General features: G+C 55.0%; 4 protein-coding genes across 5 annotated transcripts in view; 1 reads left to right on the top strand and 3 right to left on the bottom strand.

The window, feature by feature from the left end:
• NLRC5 (NLR family CARD domain containing 5) overlaps positions 1 to 1,392 on the bottom strand; it is a gene marked incomplete at both ends in the record, with an annotated part of 35,076 nt that extends 33,684 nt beyond the window's left edge. The window contains one exon of the mRNA XM_079541331.1: positions 1,305 to 1,392. Within this exon, the coding sequence (XP_079397457.1) occupies positions 1,305 to 1,392 (88 nt within the window). The remainder of the gene's footprint in view (positions 1 to 1,304) is intronic.
• Positions 1,393 to 2,277: 885 nt separating this feature from the next.
• Positions 2,278 to 7,134, bottom strand: CETP (cholesteryl ester transfer protein; the record flags this gene model as incomplete). The annotated part of the gene is made up of 16 exons (XM_079541689.1): positions 2,278 to 2,352; positions 2,460 to 2,545; positions 2,880 to 2,949; positions 3,035 to 3,077; positions 3,196 to 3,263; positions 3,435 to 3,602; positions 3,869 to 3,919; positions 4,209 to 4,388; positions 4,556 to 4,647; positions 4,952 to 5,012; positions 5,113 to 5,182; positions 5,276 to 5,363; positions 5,520 to 5,590; positions 5,681 to 5,815; positions 6,087 to 6,201; positions 6,990 to 7,134. The coding sequence occupies 16 exons, from the start codon at positions 7,132 to 7,134 to the stop codon at positions 2,278 to 2,280; spliced, it is 1,518 nt and encodes a 505-aa protein (XP_079397815.1).
• A 2,994-nt stretch (positions 7,135 to 10,128) lies between these two features.
• HERPUD1 (homocysteine inducible ER protein with ubiquitin like domain 1) lies at positions 10,129 to 14,607 on the bottom strand (the record flags this gene model as incomplete). Of its 2 annotated transcripts, none has more annotated exons than XM_079541525.1 (8): positions 10,129 to 10,296; positions 10,805 to 10,910; positions 11,715 to 12,053; positions 12,548 to 12,670; positions 12,975 to 13,096; positions 14,068 to 14,142; positions 14,220 to 14,297; positions 14,470 to 14,607. In XM_079541525.1, the coding sequence occupies 8 exons, from the start codon at positions 14,605 to 14,607 to the stop codon at positions 10,129 to 10,131; spliced, it is 1,149 nt and encodes a 382-aa protein (XP_079397651.1). The 2 variants fall into 2 exon arrangements, with proteins under 2 accessions (XP_079397651.1, XP_079397652.1); XM_079541526.1 differs by having other exon boundaries at positions 10,129 to 10,299; positions 14,068 to 14,139.
• A 1,415-nt stretch (positions 14,608 to 16,022) lies between these two features.
• On the top strand, positions 16,023 to 19,882 carry PARD6A (par-6 family cell polarity regulator alpha; the record flags this gene model as incomplete). The annotated part of the gene is given in 4 exon segments (XM_079541610.1): positions 16,023 to 16,103; positions 16,105 to 16,182; positions 16,960 to 17,182; positions 19,095 to 19,882. Coding segments are annotated over 4 exon segments (1,170 nt in total).
• Positions 19,883 to 20,485: the final 603 nt, after the last annotated feature.

Genomic DNA, 20,485 nt, shown 5'->3' with positions numbered 1-20,485 from the left:
ACGGGTTTGTGGGTAATTGGGTGGGAGGTGGATGGCTGGACTAGACGACTACAGAGGTCATTTCCAACCTTAACAATTCCATGGTTCTGAGGGCAAATTTCAACCAGAATAACCTCTTTCCTTGGTTTGGTTCAGGCTCTTGCAATAGAAATGTTATTTAGACGCAAAAAGCCTGATTACGCTGGGAGAAAGGGAAATATCGGTTTACTATTTCTGTTGTATCCACGAGAAAAAAGTGACCGTTATTTCCTTTGGAGAAGGAACGGGATTTAAGTGAGAACAGAGTGGGAATGGACGGGCTGAGGAAAGATTGCACTGTGTGTGCAGAGAGGATCCAGATTCGGCAACGCAGCACACCTGGCTGCTTCAAAGTCCACGCATTGGAAAAAAAGAAAGGTAAAACCAAAACCCAGAGCCAGCAACACCCACAAAGGGTGGATGGGGTACGGCAGCCTGGAGTGCAGATGGGGGAGCTGGGGAGGCATAGGGCAGCTGACCACCATGGGCTGCTCTCCATCCCCACACTACATGCTGTTGGTGTGTCAGTGGGGCCAGAAGGGCAGCCTGGCGGCTCAAAGGGGCCAAACACTCCTCCTGCAAAGTGGTATCCGAAAGCCCCTCGGCTCATACCTCGCTCGGTCACAGCAAGCCACAGCATCTGCCATTCGCCTTCTCCCTTCAGGCTGAAGCAACCGATGTGGGTAATTTCACAATGAGCCACCTCAATGCGGCTTCCCTCACGGGAAGGAAGTTCGGCCTCGAGAGCAAAGCTGTGCCCAGCAGCACTTCAAACCTCCATGTGGGACAGCAGGAAGTGATGGTTGGTCACCAGACCTCCATAGGGCCGTGCTGGGCTCCCACGGCCACCTCCCCACTGCTTTCTGGCCACACACAGCACCTCAGTGAGATGAGGGGATGCAAGTCACGGGGGGACTCACACACCCCAACGCACAGCCCCAAATGGGATCTCAGCCATACGCTGTGAGGGGACGCGATGGCCACCAGCCCCCAGTCACCACCAGCCCGAAGCCTTCTCCAGGTGCCAAGCGCAGCTCCTCCACCCTCAGGGCACAGAGCGCGCAGCCCCGCGCAGGAGGGATGGACAGACGGACGGATGAGGACAGTGACCCCGCGGCCTCCCGAGGCACGGGACGCCCACCCGCAGCACTCACCCCAGTGTCGGTCCGGCCCGGCTCTTCCCCATCGCGGCGCTCACGGCCGCCCCGCCGCGGCTGACCCAAAAGTGAAACCGCGGTTTCTGAGAACCGCTTTGCCGGGAAAGCACGTGGTTCGTGCCGCGCTACCCGGCTCCACGCCAGGAGCCGCGCGAGCCGCGATGCGCTGCCCTGCGGCTTTCCCGCGCACCGGAGCCCCCTCAGCGCCCGCCGCCATGTTGCGAGGGGTTGCACTGCGCGCCCCGGCGCCCCCAGCTTCAGCAGACGGAGCCGTGCAGACGGGAGGTCTCCCCTCTGCGAGCCAGAGCGGAGGTGGAATGTTGCAGCAGAGCTGCTTGCTCCAAGGCTGCCAAATCAACACTCCTCAGCTCCCACTGTGCTGTCAGGCGGCTGGTTGAGCCCAGCGCTCCTTCGGCCACGGAGCAAACTACAGTTGGCAAAGGGAGGAGGTTCCTTTTCCACTCCAGTATGGGGCAGAATGAGGAGAATGTCACCCTCTGCCTTTGCTGATGTGATCGTCGCTACGTCCTTATATTTGGCACTTTGAACAGAGTATGGAATGAACCAATACAGCAAAAGAGCTGAGCCCTTTCGGATAAACAAGGAGGAAGGAATAGGATCCTGCTGCCTGAGCAGATACTTACTCTTCCCCTCGTCATCTCCTTGGCTTCCTTATCATTTTTATTACTTCTGTCACATTTGCTCAACAGCACGAGCGCAGTTTGCCCGCAGCTCTACATGGTGCTGGGTGTACCCAGGACACAAGGTCTGTGTGCTCACAGACTGCTCTCCAAACTCACGTCTTCAGCCGTACAAGAGATGCCAAAAGATGGGCCAAGCCTCTTTCTGTTAGCTCCCACTGTTAACCCAGAGTCCGCAGCCTTCAAGAATTCAACCCTTACTTGGCAAGCTCCTTGGGATCCCCTTTAAAGATCCTGGCATAAAAGCATCAAGGGCTTCGCAAAGAAAAGTCTCAGCGGAGATGCAATTGCATGGAAATTGCAGGGCTTCTCAGGAAAACAAAACAGAACTCAGCAGAGGCTGATTCAAACCAATTTGTATTTTGTTTCACACCCAATCTGCTTGTACAAAGAGACCGGTTCTATAACGTTTTCTTGAGGAAGTTAAGCAGCAAATGATTGGGGAAGCTAAAGTCAAGCTGTACAATTAGGTATCTCTAAAAATGCAGGGGGAAAAAATACATTAGTGTTCTGTGCTATATGTTGGGATTATCGTACTTCCATTAAAGGCTTTGAGAGCCGGGTATTTCTGAACTCTGCTTACCTTTCTTGTGATGATCTCAGGGTTTTTAATCTCAAATAAATGAAGCCCTTTGCTGTTCATCAGTGAGGTTAAAGCTGGTTCGATCTCTACAGAATCAGGAAAACCACCCAGTTATGGTTATGGCCATCCTGGCTTGCTGCTCTCGTGTGCTGTGACCTTATCTTGCCCAAAGCTAACTGTGCCTTCAGCCTGGCAGAAACTCCCTTTCCCTTATCCCAGCCATTCACAAAGGTGGTTCTTTCTCCATTGCCTAGCAGAAATTCACACCAGCAGCGTGAAAAGTGTAATTCCATCCCCTCTTCCCTTGCCACTACCAAGATGGGGGAGATATCAGCGTACTTCTTCAGCAAATTGGTACAGGAGAACTGATGATAAGTGCTCTGCAGAGTACTTTGGCATTTCTCTGAAGGGAAAACTCACTTGAAATCACTTCTGGGATCCCAACAGCGGAGATCATCTTCTGCAGGAAGTTTCTTATGGGCTGGTCATTCTGAAAGCCAGACAATTCATACAGAAGGTTTGTGAGGTTGTAGTTTAGCAGCAGATGGCCTAGAGAATACTTGCTTAGGACTTACTCCACTTGGATCAGCTGTGCAGTTGAAGACTTTAAACTCTATCCTGAATGGAAGAAAAAAAGAAGCAAAACAGCAATAGGGGACGAAGAAATCTTCACTGTAGTGCTTTCAGATGGGGGCTAAATGAAGCAGTGGAATACCTAAGGAACTCCAGCACTCACCTGGAATCCAGAGGGCGCAAAATGAGTTTCTTTTCCACATAGGCAGCTTGGACAGTGACCGTGATTTCCTGCACAGAGATGCACAGAGGTAACTCTGCTTGCCTTACAGCAGGGAGCTCTTATCTGGATATTCTGGTTTGCTTTCTATAATACAGAGTTTAATGCTTTCTGGCTTCACCTCCAGATATTACCAGCGATCTGGCCAAAGGTCTTGGCAGTCAGGATATGCAAGAACTGACCTTCTCCATGTATAGAACTGTCAAGGGCTCTTCTCCCGGGGAAAGGATGCTGATCTCCACTGCTACCAACGACTTCACAACTGTCCCTTCGGGCTGGAGAGAGATCTCAGGAAGGGCGAGGCTCCACACCTTGGCCACAGAATCATTGTAGGAGTTGCCTTGGAAAATCTGGTCAAATAAGGAACAGAAGTCAGGCTTTTGTCATACCGCTTCCCAATTTCGTACCCACTTTGCATACAGTTTCATTTCCCACATCACAAGAGGCCAACAGCTCTGCTGGTTTCAAGGAATCTATGTCAACCTGGAGGATGGAGAAATCCTTGAAAAGCACAACAATCTCTCCTCCAGCCTCTGGTTTCTCCACCAGCCCGACCCAAAACTCTTAAGTTGTCCAGGGAAGGACACAAAATGCTCGGACTAAGACCAAAGTTTACCAAACGCACTGCCTTCTGTTGTGCTTCTGTGTCTTCAAATTCAAACAGTGCCTTCAGAAACAAAGCAGAAACAGGTTGTTAAAGAAATAAAGAAGAGATGCCAGATGTGGCAGAAGATGCACGCGCGGCCTGCAGCCAGAGGCACGGTTCCTCCTGAACCCACCACCCTTCTGAGAACCGCAGAAAAATCACACACCGCTTTACAACCCAGAAGTCAAGTTTTCTATCAGCTGATGTCCCTCTAAGGGATAGCACCACCTGCTAGCGTGGACTTGTTATGGATGTACCAATTTCTGACCGGGTGCACATGTAATACTGAGGAACCGGCCCTGCAAATCACCTGCAGCTTCTCCCCTCTGATGGTCAGCACCAGGCGCCCATCTAGGAAAGCCGCCGAAGCCAGGGAGTTGAGGATGTGTTCAGACAACCAGAAGTACAGCATTCGGGATTCGGACAGCAGCGATGGGGTGAAAACAGAGTCGCTGAGGACGTCAGAGTAGTTCTTGTACAGGACGAGGCCCTTGAAAGGAAAGCGACTGTGTTGGCGAGGACATGCAGCAGGGAGACAGGACAAAATGTCAGCAGCTGCATCTGCCAGCAGTGGTGGCAAGGGGAAGGGCTGCTGGACTCAGAGCAAACACCGTGGGCAGGAAACCTTTGGTTTCCGAGGAGCCTGAATTACTTTACCTTGTGGTGTGATTCTAGGTAATTTGCTTTAATTAAGGGATCTGATGCAAGGGAAATATCGAGTCCAATGGCCTCATCTCGGACAAAATTTTCTGCCAGGAGAAAGCACAAAAGCCTTACATTGAAAATACCACCAGCAGCAGAGCTTGCAGCATGCAGCACTAGGACTTGCTGCAGAAGGTGACCTGGAAGCTGTAAAAGGAACACGCATTGGGATGGGACAGGGGACTCACTCCTCTGAGTGCTAGTGCTGACCCCAACACTGCTTCTGGCTCTCGGTGGGAACCCATGCATGTTTTTGAGGGACTATTTTAATGGATGTGGTTGCTGTCCTGTTGGGACTCAAATATTAAAGCTGCACGTAAAGGAAACAAGGAGAAAACCGAGGGTACTTACCTGCAATGTCATGGACAAAACTTGCCATCACCTGGGCAAGGAGATTTATTTCTTTGCACACCTGCAAGAGGAAGGGAGCGCCCTCAGTGTCAGCACCACCTTGTTTTGTGGATTCCTTTTGCTTGCCACTGAAACGCGTGGCTATCGTCTTGCAGGCATACTTCTCTCTTGAGCACAAACTTCAAGGTGAAGGAGATGAAATTGGTGAAGAACTGCTTCAGCCAGCCCGGCCTGCAGGGATGGGAGCAGTCAGGGGCAGCCAGGGCCCCACAGCAGGAGCAGTGGCTGAGCAGGGGGGCCCTGGCTGCAGGGGAACAGACTCACTCCTTGTCTCCTTGGAGGTGCAGCACCAGCTTGTGGAAGGACAGGTAGCAGTCCGAGGCGTCGGCAGCCACCTGCTCCTCCTGGCATACTGCACAAAAGAAGGAGAAAAGTTGACAGCTGGGGACAGCTGTGCCCAGTCTGTGTGTGCAGGGCAGTGGGGAGCACCTCCAGCCCCGCATGCCATCAGATGCCCACAGCCCAGCTCGCCGTTCCCCATGGCTTGTGGCCAACAGCTGATACTTACACAGTTTTATGTTTATCTGGAGGTCAATGGAAGACTCAATTTCAAAATCAACCGAGTGAAAGAGCTGCAGGCTGCAGGGGCAGAAGAGAAGACATTCCACACCAGAGCATGCAGCTGGTCCCAGCCACAAGGCTGCGGCTGCTTGGCCCTCAGGTACTTACAACCAGGCCCCCGCGTAGCCATAAGTCAGGGTCCCTCTGAAGAAGGCTGTCACGTTTTTGATGGCTATATCAATGGCATCGTTCTCCTTGAGCTCCACCTCACTCTGCTCTATGGACAAGTCGCTGACCTGGATGCTAAAAGCAAAGAGAACCCAGCTCGTGGCCAGCCCTCAAAGCTGGGAACACAGCAACGTGCTTCGGAAGAACCCCAGCTTCATTTCAGTGCTCCTCTTCAGCAACAGCCACAGCAGGAAATCCACCTATGCTTGCACCATTGCCTTTGTCATCCCCAGATGGTGTCCCATGGGTGACACCATGAGACCTGCTTTCAGCAGTAACCACTGGGTCAAAGCTCCCTTCCCAGTGTCGTGCTGCTCCCGTGGCATGGAATTGCAGCGGAACTTACTTGGTCAGCGTGTAAGCCACCGTGCCCAGGAGCCGCATGGACCTTTCCCCTGTGATGTTTGGGAATTTGGCGTTCTTGAACGCAGCTTGAATGAGCCGTGCTGTCTCCTGGTTCACTGTCAGTAGAAGAACAAAGATACCAAAGTGCCATCTCCTGGCCGCGAGGTCAGCCTGCACCTGGGATTGCAGCCCCGCAGAGGCATTTCACCCCAGGCATTTCCATTAGGCTTAGGAAGCAGCTTCTGAGTAAACACCGAGAAAAACCCCGCCGCTCACCTGCACCATTGGGACAGATTTTGGCAAGGCTGCGCTTGTCCTCACGCTGCACAAGCTGTTGCGGTGCCTTGCTCTGAGGCTGCTTACGCATACCACTGTCAGCTACTGAGTTTCCAAAGAAAACCTTCAGAGTCTGAATTTTCTGTGCTGCGTGTTTTCCTAAAGCTATCCAGCCTGTATCAGCCTCAGTGTACTTCTTCCCTTGTACAGGACTTCTTTCCCTCCAGAAACCCCTTCTCTTACTTCAGCCCAGGATCCTTCTCTGCCCGTACCACCATCGGTGGAGCTGGGATGGGGCTGTGATCACCCTTTGCAGAAGCATTAATTCTTCCCATATGCACAGAGCCCCCCAAACCCTCACAATAAAACCCCAACCCATGCTAGCAGAGACACCCTGTCTCCCCCCTTGTGCAGACCAGCCCCAGGAGGTGATGTTGCAGCAGCAAGGAAGAAAACCCAGCACTCATTTTCTCCTGTTCTTCCACCCCAGCACATGGTAAAACTTCGTAGTGAGGAGAAAGACCAAATACCATTTTCTAGCTCCTTAAGGAAGCTGTTCCTGTTCAGCTCAGGCAGTATAAGCACCCGTGGTTCAACCTGCAGCCCCAAATAAGCCAGCAGCACTTACACAGCAACGCCGCGGGCTTGGTCATCCTGCAGACGATCCCCGTGACGCTGTATGGCACTGGCCCGAACTCACAGGCTGCTGCTGCATGGATGAGCATCAGCAAGATCCTGGCCGTCCCCAGCCTCATCCCTCCAGCCCACAGCATCCCTGGCTGGAGCAGTGCGTGCCAACAGGAGCAGCTGATTCTTGAGCGTGGAGAAGGCTGCTTTCATACCTCCGAGCAGGACGTGACCTGCTTCCTCCACTTATCAAAACTCATCACACATTTCCTAATCTTCCTATAGTTTCCTTGAGCCCTGTCTGGTCGCATGTTGTCTTCCTCCCGCAGCTGCCAAGGCCGTGGTAACTCGGGATGCACTGCACTGCAGGGGGAGGAGAATGAGGGATGCGAAATGGGAGTAGGAGAAAGTGCAAGGAGCAGCCTGGGATGTGCACTGCCTCCAGCCAGTCCATCATTTGCTTTTTGCACACACGTTCCAAGCTTTGTATTCCTACTTCTCAGCAAATCTCTTGTCTAGATCTCAAATCTAAATCTCTGTTTAGGAAAGGTTAGAAACCCAAATCCAGACCCGCTCTTTGCGCACGCTTGCCCTGCACGCCACCAACCCCTGCACCTTGGAATCATCACAGATCAAGCTGCAGGACAAAGGAAGGCTGAGTTATTTCAGCAAGACCCACGAACCACCTCCCTTAGCCATCAGTCTCACGGGTGAAGGCGAGAACTTAGGGTGCTGCGAGAGCACTGAGCATGGCACTGCTGTCCCTGACGGAGGGCTGAGCACGTCTCCTCCAGCAGCCCACGTCCGGCAGCCCCCGCCCTGAGCTTTGTTTTCTTCCTGAGTTGAGAAAGTGAACGGCCTCCAGTACCCGCAGGAGCACTGCCGGTCAGCGACCTGCATAGTAAGACTATTTGATGGAGCAAACTCGCAGCTACCAAACACTATTTTTCAGTGGTCACCACCATCAGCTGCACATTTTCAGCAGTGATGAACAGGAGCCCACATGCCACGCTTATAACAACCTGCAGCAGCAGACCCACTGTCCCATCGTGTCATCACTCACTGCCTCTTCATGCTCACATCCACTGTTTGGTCTCCATAAACGTTCAGCAAGCACTGATGAATGTCAGTGGGTGCTATTTTTTCCACATGGAGTTTACCTGATGTCACCAGGAGGATGATGGCTCCGCTCCCTGCTGTCTTTTCAGATCTGGTCCAGCACTGGGGCTGAGGTCCCCCAGCAGTCCCCATGGGGACAGGTCTCCACGGCATTCTTTAAGATGCCACCCAGGATCCACCAATGGCTGCTTGGGCTTGGACTCATTTTGCAATGGAAACTTACGCTACGCCTCTCAAAAAGGCCCTTTTTTGAGTGGAAGAAGGGCGATTCTAGGACGGTTTCTCTGTAGGAAAACAAAGATTTCTTCTCTCATTTTTAGGGCAGGGAAGCAGCAGTCCTGGTGAGGAAGCCTTGCTGGGAGCAGGAATGGTAGGAACTGTTGGACTCTATGACCTTTGAGCTCTTTTCCACCCTTAACAATTCTGTGACACCTTTGCTCCATGTGCACTTCCACATCAGATGCCATTTGGTCAGACTGCCCCTCTGCTGCACATCAACATCAGTGGGAAAGTTCAACTTCTATTGCCATACCACCAACATCCACCTCTGACATCAGGGGCCAGTATAACAAAATAGGGGGCTTCACTTTCAGAGCAGTCCTTGTGAGCGAATCACAGAGCGGCTGAGGTTGGAAGGGACCTTACAGCCCACAGGTTCCAACCCCTGCCATGGCTTGGGTGGCCCCCACCAGGTATGGGGCACCTATAGATCTAGGTAGCAGTGCCAGGGCTCACCAACCTCTGAATCATTTCTTCCTGACATCTAACCTACATCTCCTGTTAGTAAAGCTATTCCCCTTTGCCCTATCACTATCAGACCCTTTAAAAGTTGGTCTCTAAGTTGCCCTCAATAGGGGGCTAAAGACAGAATAGCTCAGCATCAGAGCCACGTTCTGCCCCAAGACTCCTCATCCATTCCCAGCCCTTTCACAGCCAGCAGGAGGGCAGGGAAGGACAGGGCACTGCCGGGCACTGACCTCCTGCAGGAAGGGAAGGGCCAGACAGTTTCCACCTACATCAACAGTGCCACAAACATCAAACATCACTGCCCTGGAGTAACCAGCCCCGAGGGCAGCACAGGGACATCAGCCTGTCACCCTGCACAAGGCCAGGCTGTGCACCGGAGCTCCTTATCCCCCCCATACTGAGTAATTGGTGGTGGTGCTTACCCTGAATTGACCCAAAACCTCGTGGCCTTCCAATGTCAAGAAGTTCAGAGCACACAGTGCACCCTGCTGTAGAGCACACACAAGTACAGATAAGTGACTGCAAATTTTATTGAATCAAAGCCCTTAACCGCATCAAAGGAAACAAATCCAACGGAGCTGCTCCAGAGTGAAAATGCATCTACATTAAATACAGGTCTCAGTCTGCTCTGATTTTATAACTGAAAGCAGTAAATTTAAGTCTTGCATAAATTCTTGATTGAAGTTGAATGCACTTAACTCTTCTCCCATTATTTGAAAGCAGAGAAGCAATCAGCCTTGAGTATGAAGGACTTGCTGGGCAGTTTGAAACCTGCAGCTCCACTGCCCCCCAGCTGCCCTTTCGCCAAGGAAATGGCACAATGCATCTTTCATAGGAAAATACTTACAAAGCAAAATTTAAAATATTGTTGAAGCAATTTAACAATAGATCTTTCTAAAAACCTGCTAATGCTTATCTAGCAATTTAAGATATTACACTCAGTGTAATTTAAATAGCATTTGAAACATTCCAACAGGAATCGCATTACACAGAAGAAGCAATTTGCTTCTCTAACATCTTTGCACACGTGCTCAGAGCCTGTGCATTTAGTGCACAAGTTTGCAATGCCAAGCCTCTACATGGGTACCCAATAAATGCTACAGAAGAAAGTTCTTTGGAATGAGGGCAACCATCTTGTGCCTGTATTGCAACAACTTAAGGCCTCTTGCAGCTTCATCAGTGAAGGCCAGAGAAATGCCACACGTTTTCACTCCTGTTTTGGGATTGGCATCTGCTCTGCTCACCGATGTTCCACAAAAGCAAATGGTGCCACGTCAGTTGCGGGTCAGCCTGGGCCCTTCTGGAAGGAGGGATGCAAAGAAGGTCTTGAAAAACAGCCACGCTGTGCTCATAAGGGATGGGTTGTTCTGTGGCAGCTCTGGCACAACTTGTCCCGCATCAGGAAGGGCCTCAGGCTCCTCTGCTCTGCCTGCATTCCCTCCCTGCTGAAAGGAAGAACATTCAGTGAGAATCACTGCAGAAAAGCATTGTGAGAATCAGGTGCTAAGCTGATTTTCACTGTCAATATAAAACCTACACAGTGCTTCTCTACTGAAGTAACCCCCAACAACCAAAGAAAGAATATACTGCTCAGGACAGACGCACGCATGGTTTATCTGGTCAGCTGTTTCCTTTACAGCCAAGGAACTCAGCAAACACTGACAACACCCCCAAGCGTCACTGGAAATGCAGGACTCAACTTGCTCACATACTCAGACCTGAGTTCAGTTACAGAACTTAGACTGCAACAGACCACTCTCCAATACCTAACAAGTAGGAGGTAACATGCAGCACTTCATACTCCACAAGAGGAAGCAGGCTGGCAATTATTCCACACAGAAGATGCTTCTCTACAATAATTCAGAATTTTCTCTACTTGGATAATTAGTAAACTACTTGTACAAACAGCAAAAACTTCATTGCATGCCCATGTTTTGGAAAACACAATACCTGTAAGTTATTGTTCTGGTCCTGGTTTACAGCAGCTTGAGGAGGAACGTTATCTGGGAAAGGCTGAGCTCGTCGTTGTCTAAAGGGGAACCAGCCAACGTGGTGCCTGAGGGAAGGCAACAAATTTGTGTTAATGCTGCTTACACGACTCCTCCCTGACACACCGGGGTAATTCAACAACATTCTATTTGGCCATTAACAACAGTGTGTCTAAGGACCTGACAAAGCCATCAGCCTTCTTTCTACAAGTCTGAATATATCGAAGTGCATTTTTAAGCTGCTGCAGTTTCAGCTCTGAGACTACTGACAGGAACTCACAGGCCTGCACCCATTATCTCACATGTGATCAAACATGAGAGGACATTCTGTCAGACACCCCAAAAACGTCACCCAAGGGCAGGCTATCTGTACTGTACTCCTAAGAGATTTATCCCAATTTTTCCCCTCTAGAGCAGCTTAAAAGCAACTCAGGACATCACTTTTTAATCTTTGTCTTCTCTCCTGAGAAGGTGACAAAAATCCACGTGCCTACATGACTCACAGAGAAGGCGCAAGGTTCTCTCCCAAGATTTCAAGCCCTTGTCTGTTGTTTCACTGAACTTTCAGAGAGCTGCTGGGGCTTTACACTAAGAGTTACTTGGTCTTCCAATTGCCTTCCAAAAAGGAAAGTCAACTACCCCAGAAGAGGGGGCAAGACCATTCCCCATCACCTACCCATTCTTCTCTGAACCCAGAGGCTGTAACAGTATTTTTGCTGAACACTGAGGTATGCCAGGGTGAGATGAGAGGTTCATCTTCTCCAGGTATACAAGCCCCATAAAGCTCTAACATCAGAAAGCTCGCCTCCCCCCAGGGTGCAGCACTTCACTGCAACATCTGACAGCACTCAATATCCCAACTATGCACTTACAGATACATCAGAACAGTGCCACCCATCACCAGGAGGAACCTGCTGACGCTGGAGTAGAAATAGACGATGTTGACAAAAACATAGAACAGCGTTGCAGAGTACAGCCAGTCCAACCAGTCTCGATGGCCACCCTCCTCCTCTTCCCCCATGAGAGGACCCCCCTGGGCGTTCATCCTTAAGTCCTGGTTGGCCACCTCGTTAGCTTGCGGAGCAGCATTCCGCTCCCCAGGTTGGTTGTGTGCAGGAAATGGGGCTGGGAGAGGAGCTGGGGGCGTCACTGGGATCTCCTGAGAGCGCCGTGGGGAGGATGGGTCAGCAGATGCAGCAGTAGAAGCCAAGCTGAAAACCAGAGAAACGTGGCTTAAATCTTTTTATGGTGAACAGACACTCAGAACTTGTCCACCTTAGAAGTTCAGAACCACAAAGTCAGAGCACATACAATTTAGGAAGGGGTTGTGCTTCACAAGGGCTCAAAACAAATTTCGGCTCTGCCTAAGACAACGCTTTCATGACTGCCAAGTCAAACCACACACCTTCACGTTAACAATACCTTCACAAAAAGTTATTCTGCTCAACCTGAAGGTGTTCTGTAAGGCTGCTTACAGTTCTTGCTTTTATCTCTGAGACCGATTTCCCACCTGTGGGCTACTTTCAGCAGTCAAAAAATATGGTAAGGAGCTAACATAAGAGCAGAAGTAAATTTCCTGCAGAAAAGCAGGGCACAGCAGTAGAGCACTGAGTCTTCTCACTACACCATAAGAAAACTAGCAGTCCTTTCTTATATTTCCTTCTATTAGCTTCTACTTTCCACTAGCAGCTTCAGAAAGACTTACTATTGCATGTAGTATTGCCTCGCATAGATCTGTTGAAGCCAGGACATCTGAAGCATGCTGTAGGTTGTGTACATAGAAAACCCTGGAGGCACAGCGTGGAAAGCATGCTGAGGTGTTTCAGTCCTGTGCAAAATTTAAACATTTGTTAAACACCAGAAAAGCCACAAGAGCCACTTACTGCAGGACATCAGATGGCTTCTGCTATTTCCTGCACTGACACAGAAATTCTTCCCTTCAGAGTATGAAAAACATCTCCTCCCAGTGCATAAAAGCAAGATTTGCTATTACAGCAAATAAACTGGAGTTCATGCATCCTTAGCACCCCCGTCCTATTCTCCATTGCACATGCCTCAGTGCACATATCAGGGCTGGCATCCAACACTGCCCAAGCAGGCCTACCCCATGAGGGCCTCCCTAATGGCCTTACCTGGAACCGGCTTCTGCTGCTGCCTGACCACCAGGAGAGCATCTCAGCCTTCCACCATCTGAGGAAGCAGCAGCTGGTTCTTGTCTAGCTTCTGTCATCAGCTCTGGCTGTGCAGCTTTAACCTAAAAGCAACCACAGCTACCTGAGGGACTGTTCAGAACACCATGCAAATCTCATGCAAACAATTACACCACACTGCACACAGTTCTTCTTTTAGAGGACCGTTTCACATCTCACTCTTTGTTCTGCACTAGGCTCCCCCAGGTGCCCCAACACTGACACTGCACCTAACCCTGTGCTACAAAGCACCTCCATCTCCATTTTAGAGCCCTTTAGTTGTACATAAAGCACCATGCATTACATGCATTTCATGTTTTCACTCCCATTCAGGTCCTACCTGGTTACAGAAGTACAACTTGAAAAAGAACTAAGGGATCTGTGCTCAAGGCAAACCAACTTATCAGCTACCGTGAGTCTGTGCTTCCACACCCCTTTGTGGCACACAGACGTAATTCAAGAGATGCTCTGGGGTGAAACAGCTGCATGGAATTCAGAGGGTGACTCACATCTGGCAACACGGGCAGAAAAGTTCAAATTGCTCAGTCCAGGCAGTACAAACACCTCTACGTACGTCAGCACATACACTCAGAAGTAAGAAAGTTTGGACAGTGGCATTTAGGACCAATAACTCATGACACCAGCCCTTCACTTCCCCTCTGCCATCTGAATCATTAAAGGGCAGGTAACACATCTTCACCTACATCTGCTCTTCCCCACACAGCCACTGAAAGAAGGAGAGCTGCCCCCACTGACCACAGCAGCCTCCATGTGGATATGACAGACCCACGTTATTAAGCATAGCAGAAAGCAGCGCTCCCTGAGGAAGCGCATTACAATCACCTTACACTTGGATATTTCAGTCAGTGCAGATTTGGATGGCACCTGTTAAGCCAGCAGTTTCTGAGCTTTATTTAACTACATTCTCACACAGTAAGCACCAACAGCATCACAGCGTTAACAGGAAACACCTGCAGCACTGGTGAGCACCTACAGCCCCAGCACTGAAAGCGGTGCCTCCACTCAGTGTAAATACCTCCGTGCTGCTCTCTGGCACATCTGTGGGAGTCTTCTGGTTGTAGACCAGGTGCAGAGCGTGCAGCTCCTCCTGCTGAGAGACACACGGACACATTAGAGAAGTTCCCCCGTGCCGGAGTGCTTCAGCACAGGACGGAGCAGCGATCCTACCCCGGGCAGGAACTCGCGCAGGAGCTGATGGTCCAGCAGCAGCTTCCCACAGTAGATCAGCTTCTGGTCCTCCTCAGCCTTGAAGAAACGGAAAGAAAGAAATCACCACCTCCTCCGAGCGAACGGAGCCGCCAAGGGACCCACGCGGAATCCCGGTCCCGCGCGGCCCCAGCTCCCAAGGTCTCGCGGTGCCGCAACCGCATCCGGGCCTTGCGTCAGCCCGCACCCCCCCCCGCTCCGCAGCCCTTACCGGCGCCCCGGGGGCACGGCGGCGCAGCTCGGCCTTCAGGCGCCGCACGCTCCAGGCGGGCGCGGCGCGGAGCCGCAGGTCAGGGTGACGCCGCGCGGGGCTGCGCACCAGCAAGGACAGCGACGCCTCCTCCGCCATAGCGCGCGTATGGCGGTGCCACCCGCCGCCACCCGTTATATAGCCGCCCTCCACGCCCCGCCCACTTCCGCCCCGTCCGACCGCAGCGCCGCGGTGGCTGCAAGCGATTGGCTGCGAAGGTAGAGGGGGGCGGACACGTGGGCCAATAGGAAGCAGCCTCGCGTGCCGCGCGGCGGGGGGCGGAGCGAGGAAGGGTCTCTCGGCGCCGCGTCACCATGGTAACCCGGTAACCCCGGGCCGGGCCGGTCGCGGTGACGTCGCGTTGCGGTGGTGTCTTCAGCCCCACATCCCGGGGCCTGGCTCCCTCAGGTCGCAGCTTCCCTGCAGGCCCGGGCACACGGCCCCGTCCCTCTGCACCGCTCTGGCTGCAGGCCGTGTGCTGGGGACCGGGCACGGAGCTGCCGTGCGGGGATTGCAGGCTGAGGGACGGGCCCCACCGCGGCACGGGGCATGGGCACGGCCCTGCGCTGAGGCCCCTCCCCGCCCTTTGCCCGCAGCTGGGCTGTTCCCGCGGCCTGAGCTGACCCCACCTGGCCAACGAGGACCACGGCCCTCAGAAGAAAGCCAGCACCGCGCCCGAGGCCGCCCTTGAGAACGTCCCCAGCTGAAGCTGTTTGCCTGCTGCTGGCTGGCTGTGGCCTGTGCTCAGGTGGGCACGGGGTGAAGCTGTGGGGTGAGTGCTGGAAGGGCCTGGGGCTGCTGAGCCTTTGGGCAGCCCTCACTGCCATCCCCAAAGTGGTGACCCTGGGTAGGGACATGGCTGCGGCCCTGGGGCTCCTCAGCTCAAGGCCCTGACTCTGTGGACACAACACAAAGCAGGAGCCAAGCCTCACACGTGTCCCGTGAGCAATGAACCCCGGTTCACCAGACACCAAGGTGAAGGGCTCTGAAAGCCCTCTGTCAATATTGCCTGCGTCAGTGCTGACCCCGCTGACAGCAGGATTATCTGTCTGACCTTAACTCAATTACCCTGTGAGCAAACCCGCCGAGTTAAACCCAGAGCTTCCCTCTGCTCCCTGTCCTTCTGCAGCAGCTCCTGGCCACGCTCTCCTGGGCAAAGCACTGAGGGCCGGAGCTGCATCAGGGAGGGTCAGACAGCGTCAGAGAACGGTTCTGCCCCACAGGGCGGTGGGCACAGAACAGCTCCCCAGGGCTGCCGGAGCTCAGGGAGCGCAGGGACGCCGCTCTCGGTCTCAGGGTCTGATTTAGGGTGGCCCCACTCGGGTCCCTCCCGGCTCGGAGCATTCCGCGATCGACGTCTCTGCGACCCCACGCTGCCCGCCGCCCGCGGGGGTCCCCCCTCCCGGCCCCGGCCCCGCCCCCGTTGCTATGGCGACGTTGTCAGCGCGCTCCCTTTCGCTCCACGGCCGCGCGCCGCGCCGCGCCGACCCCGCCCCCGAGCCCCGCCTCGACCAATGGCGCGGCGCCGCCCGGCCGGCCCGCCGGTGACGTCATGGCCGGTGAAAATCCCCCGTGGCCGCGGGAGCGGCGGCGCGGGGCGGTGCGGGCAGCATGGCCAAACACCACCGCACGCCGGCGCGATCCGCCGAGCCCGTCATCGAGGTCAAGAGCAAGGTAAGCGCTGATGCCGGTGCTGATGCCGGTGCTGATGCCGGTGCTGATGCCGGTGCTGATGCCGGTGCTGATGCCGGTGCTGATGCCGGTGCTGATGCCGGTGCTGATGGTGCCCGCCCGTCCCGGCAGCACACGTGGGGGCGGCAGCGCGCAGAGGCAGACCGGCCGTGCGGGGCCCTGCTCCGCTCCCGGTGCTGCAGCGGCACGGCTCCCAGCGCCGCGCGGTGCCGATACCGGGAGGACGGGGCCGCCGGGCCGTCAGCCCGCCCGCTCGATGCGGTGGAGAGCGCAGCGCCGGGAGCGCTCGGCAGGTGCGCGGCAGCGGCGGGGGCGGTGCGGCCCCGGCGGTGCCGGCGGGCTGGGGGCAGCCCTCGGTTGGATGTGCACAGCTGGGTTAGATGTGTGCCGCCGGGACGCGGTCACACCGGGAACGCCTCGGGCCAGATGTGCATCCCGACACCTCCCTTCTCTGCGGCGTGAGGGGGCATCCAGATGTGCACACGCATCCAGATGTGTGGGTGCATCCAGATGTGCCCTCCCTCAGCCCCCCCAGCACACCCTCACCCAGCTGTGCTCTGCCGGCCCCCAGCCCTGCGCTCACCCAGATGTGCCTCCTCCAGATGTGCCTCCGCCAGCCCCCGAGGACGCACCCTGTGTCCCCATGTGTCCCTTCCCCATCTCTGCCTGCGTGCCCTATGAATAACAGCTGGCGTCCTGCTAACCCTCCTCCAGCTCTAACCACCTTTACCTCCTCTTCCTCCTCCTCCTCCTCTGCAGTTTGATGCTGAGTTCCGTCGCTTTGCTATGAAGCGCTCCAGCGCCGGCACCTTCCAGGACTTTTACAGCCTACTGCAGAGCGTGCATCAGATCCCCCGCGTGGATGTGCTGCTGGGCTACACTGACGTGCACGGTGACCTGCTGCCCATCAACAACGATGACAACTACCACAAGGCCCTGTCCTCCGCCAACCCCCTTCTCAGGGTCATCATCCAGAAAAAAGGTCAGTGGTGGCCGGAGAAGGGCTGGGATCCATTCCTTGGGATGCGCGGGGCGAGCGGCAGTCCTCATGCTGGCCTTGTTCCTGTCGTTGTGCTGGGGGATGGTTTGGGAGGAGGTGGCACCACGGCCACCCAGCCCGTGCATTTCACCTCTTGGAAGTCGTCTTTGCAGCCGGGCTGGTGTGAGCTCCATGCAGAGCAGCTTCCTTGTGCTGGACTGTGAAATAGTTGTGATAGAGGCATCCCAAGTGCATCTGCATGGGATGGACCCTGAGCACTGCGGTGGTTCCAGCTCATGTTGTCGGCCCAAAGTCCCCAGATGTTGTGCTGCTGAGTCAGGTACCTGTGCTCCTTCAGGGGTTTCCTCCAGGGCCACTCAAGCAGCTCCAAACCATCCCCTCCTGCACCAGGGCTGCAACATAGGGCAAGAACTTGGCAGAGGGTCTGCAAGGGGCACATGGAGAGGCCAGGAGTGAGCCCTGGGTGAGTCATGGCTGATTTAGAATGGATCCAGGTCATTCCAGGGCTGGGCTGTAGTCAAACCAGTCCCCAGGTTGGTGAGGAACACAGGCAGCTGCAGAGCTTCCTTCACACACTGGGTGCAGGGGGAGCATGCACGCAGTATGTCCGGATGTGTGGGTTTTGGAGTCCTATGCCATGGGGTTGAGAAGTAAAAGCCACAACACGTTGGCTCCCCATGCCACCACTCACATGCAGAGGCAGTGGAGTCCCATTGGTGCCCAGCTGGGGACAGGCACTCAGCCCCAGGGCTGGGCTCAGGCTCACTGGAAGGCCGGGAGGGTGCCCGGTGCATCCCCAAGGCACCAAGCGGCACAATTTGGCTGCCTCTCGCCCCCCAGAGAGCAGCCATGTGCTGAAATAGCTGTGGGAAAGCCTCCACCGCCCTTCCCCAAGCTAAAAATAAGGCAGGCGGTGAGTGCAGGGAGATATTTATAACCCAGGAGCCCTGGCAGGCCAGCTCGTCCTGGGAGAAACCCCGTGTGCCCGTGGTGCCAAGGACTCCCCTGTGTCCAGAGCAGGATCTGGTGCTGGTGGGGAGCTCTTGCACTTGGCAGCCCCTCCCATGGGTGCTGCGCTGCATAGAATGCTGCCTTCCCCTTGCTGTGGCACTGGGGCCAGGCTTTCTCAGCGTCCTCCTGAGGTCACGCTGGGACTGGGTGATTTCTGTATTGGTGGCTGAACACCCGCTGGTTCTGCAGGCTGGGCACTGAGGATGCTGATAAGCCCTGTGCAGCACTGGAAGGATGCAGTGGCAAAAAGCATCCAGATCTGAGCTCCCCCATGGAGAGGGGTGGAGAGAAACCGGAGAGAGCCCTGGGGATGCTCCCTGGCCCCTAGGGGATGCATTCAAGGGAAGGACGTGGGGGAGATGGCACCCACTGAACAGCCTCAGAGCAGTTGGCTGGGGGGAATGGAGCCAGACCCTGCTGGGGGGTCTGCAGTGCCTGGAGATGGAATAAGAAGTGCTGACAGGATGCACGGGTTGGGAGGTCCGGGGCTGTGGGGACACTGGATGGGACACTGCGAGATGGGCGTCCTGCTTGTGGGCTTGTGGCAGGGCTCTGGTCCTTCTGCTCCAACAGGGATAAGGTGGGGAGCTGGTGTGTGTGTGCCCCAAACCAAGGCACAGCAGCGGCCCCCAGGCTGGCAGAGCCGGCAGCTCAAGCGTTAAGCCGCAGAGCTTGGCTTAAAGTGTGATTAAGGCTGAATCACCGCCTGGATCCCACTAATCCCAGCCGCGTGTACACTGGGTAATCCCAGGAGATGGGCCCAGAGGAGACAGGAAGAGCCGGGCCGATGTTTGGTGGGGAAGGCTGGTGAGATCGCAGCCGCTGTGCGGTGCTGAGCGCCGTCTGACCGCCGTCTGACCGCATCCCCCTTTGCTCCCCACAGCAGAATCAGACGCCAGCGTCTTCGCCTCCAACTCATTGCAGAGGAAGAAGAAGGGACTGCTGCGCCCAGCGCACTGCCGGGCCAAACCTCACCTCCTCATCGGCATGCCCCAGGACTTCCGCCAGATCTCCTCCATCATCGACGTGGACATCCTGCCCGAGACGCACCGCCGCGTGCGGCTCCACAAGCACGGCTCCGACAAGCCGCTGGGCTTCTACATCCGCGACGGCGTCAGCGTGCGCGTGGCCCCGCAGGGCGTCGAGAAAGTGCCCGGCATCTTCATCTCCCGCCTGGTGAAGGGCGGCCTGGCGGAGAGCACGGGGCTGCTGGCGGTGAGCGACGAGATCCTGGAGGTCAACGGCATCGACGTGGCCGGCAAGTCTCTGGACCAGGTGACGGACATGATGGTGGCCAACAGCCACAACCTCATCATCACCGTCAAGCCGGCCAACCAACGCAACAACGTCATCCGTAGCAGCAAAGCCTCGGGCAGCTCGGGGGTGTCCACAGACAGCACCCCAAGCCAGCAGACCCCCAGCCCGGCCTCGCAGTACCTCAGCAACTACAGCACAGCCGAGAGCGACGAGGAGGGCGACCTGGTCATCGAGAGCGACGGCGCGCCCCATTACGGCCCCGTGGGCTGCCCCAATGGGGGCCCTGCTGACGGACCCCTCCCGCCCAGCCTGTCCCCGCACAGCTCGCAGGGCTCCCTGCAGTCCCTGGGCAGCCACGACGGCAGCCCCGGCCGGGGCAGCGTGCGGGAGGACGGCACCCTGCTCACCCTATAGCCAGACTGCTTATGGGCACCGGGGCGATGGGGCCGAGTGGGGCTGCCTCTGCCCTGTCCTTGCCCTGGGGTCTGCTCCTGCCGGGCACTGCCCATCTGAGCCCCTCACCTCCTTTCTTCCACCCACGTGGGTTTTTTAATTATTTTATCAAATTGTGCATCATCAAGTAATATATTGCAATGGACAGTAAAACCTTTTCTAGAAAACACCCCGTTTGTCCATCGTTCGCGTCGCTGCAGGGGCCAGCAGTCTCCATTCAGGACAGCAAATGGGTTTGGTGCTGTGCGATGGGGCAGCTGTGTCCCTAACAGTTCTGCACACACATGGCTTTGCTGCTTTTCAAGTGGGCCCAGCAAGGCTAATTGCAGAGCTATCCAACAATACGTACTCAGGCTGCTTTGGGCACGGCGAGCCCCTGTGCCCAGGGCAAACGTGGGGTCCTGATGTAGGTGCTGCTGTGTGGTGACATCTATCTTACAGGAGAAGGAGGACCCACAGCTCTCCAGAACTGCAAGGGCTGAGCCGGGCGCAGCTCCTTGTAGCCACTGAGCCGGGCCCCAGACAGGCAGGCAGGAGAGAGATGCAGACAGCAGAGCTGGTTAG

Source organism: Tetrao urogallus, assembly GCF_951394365.1.
Source record: "Tetrao urogallus genome assembly, chromosome: 12".
NCBI classification, from domain to species: Eukaryota; Metazoa; Chordata; class Aves; order Galliformes; family Phasianidae; genus Tetrao; species Tetrao urogallus.
The sequence above is the reverse complement of the archived record's forward strand: the minus strand, read 5'-3'. Positions and strand labels throughout refer to the sequence as shown.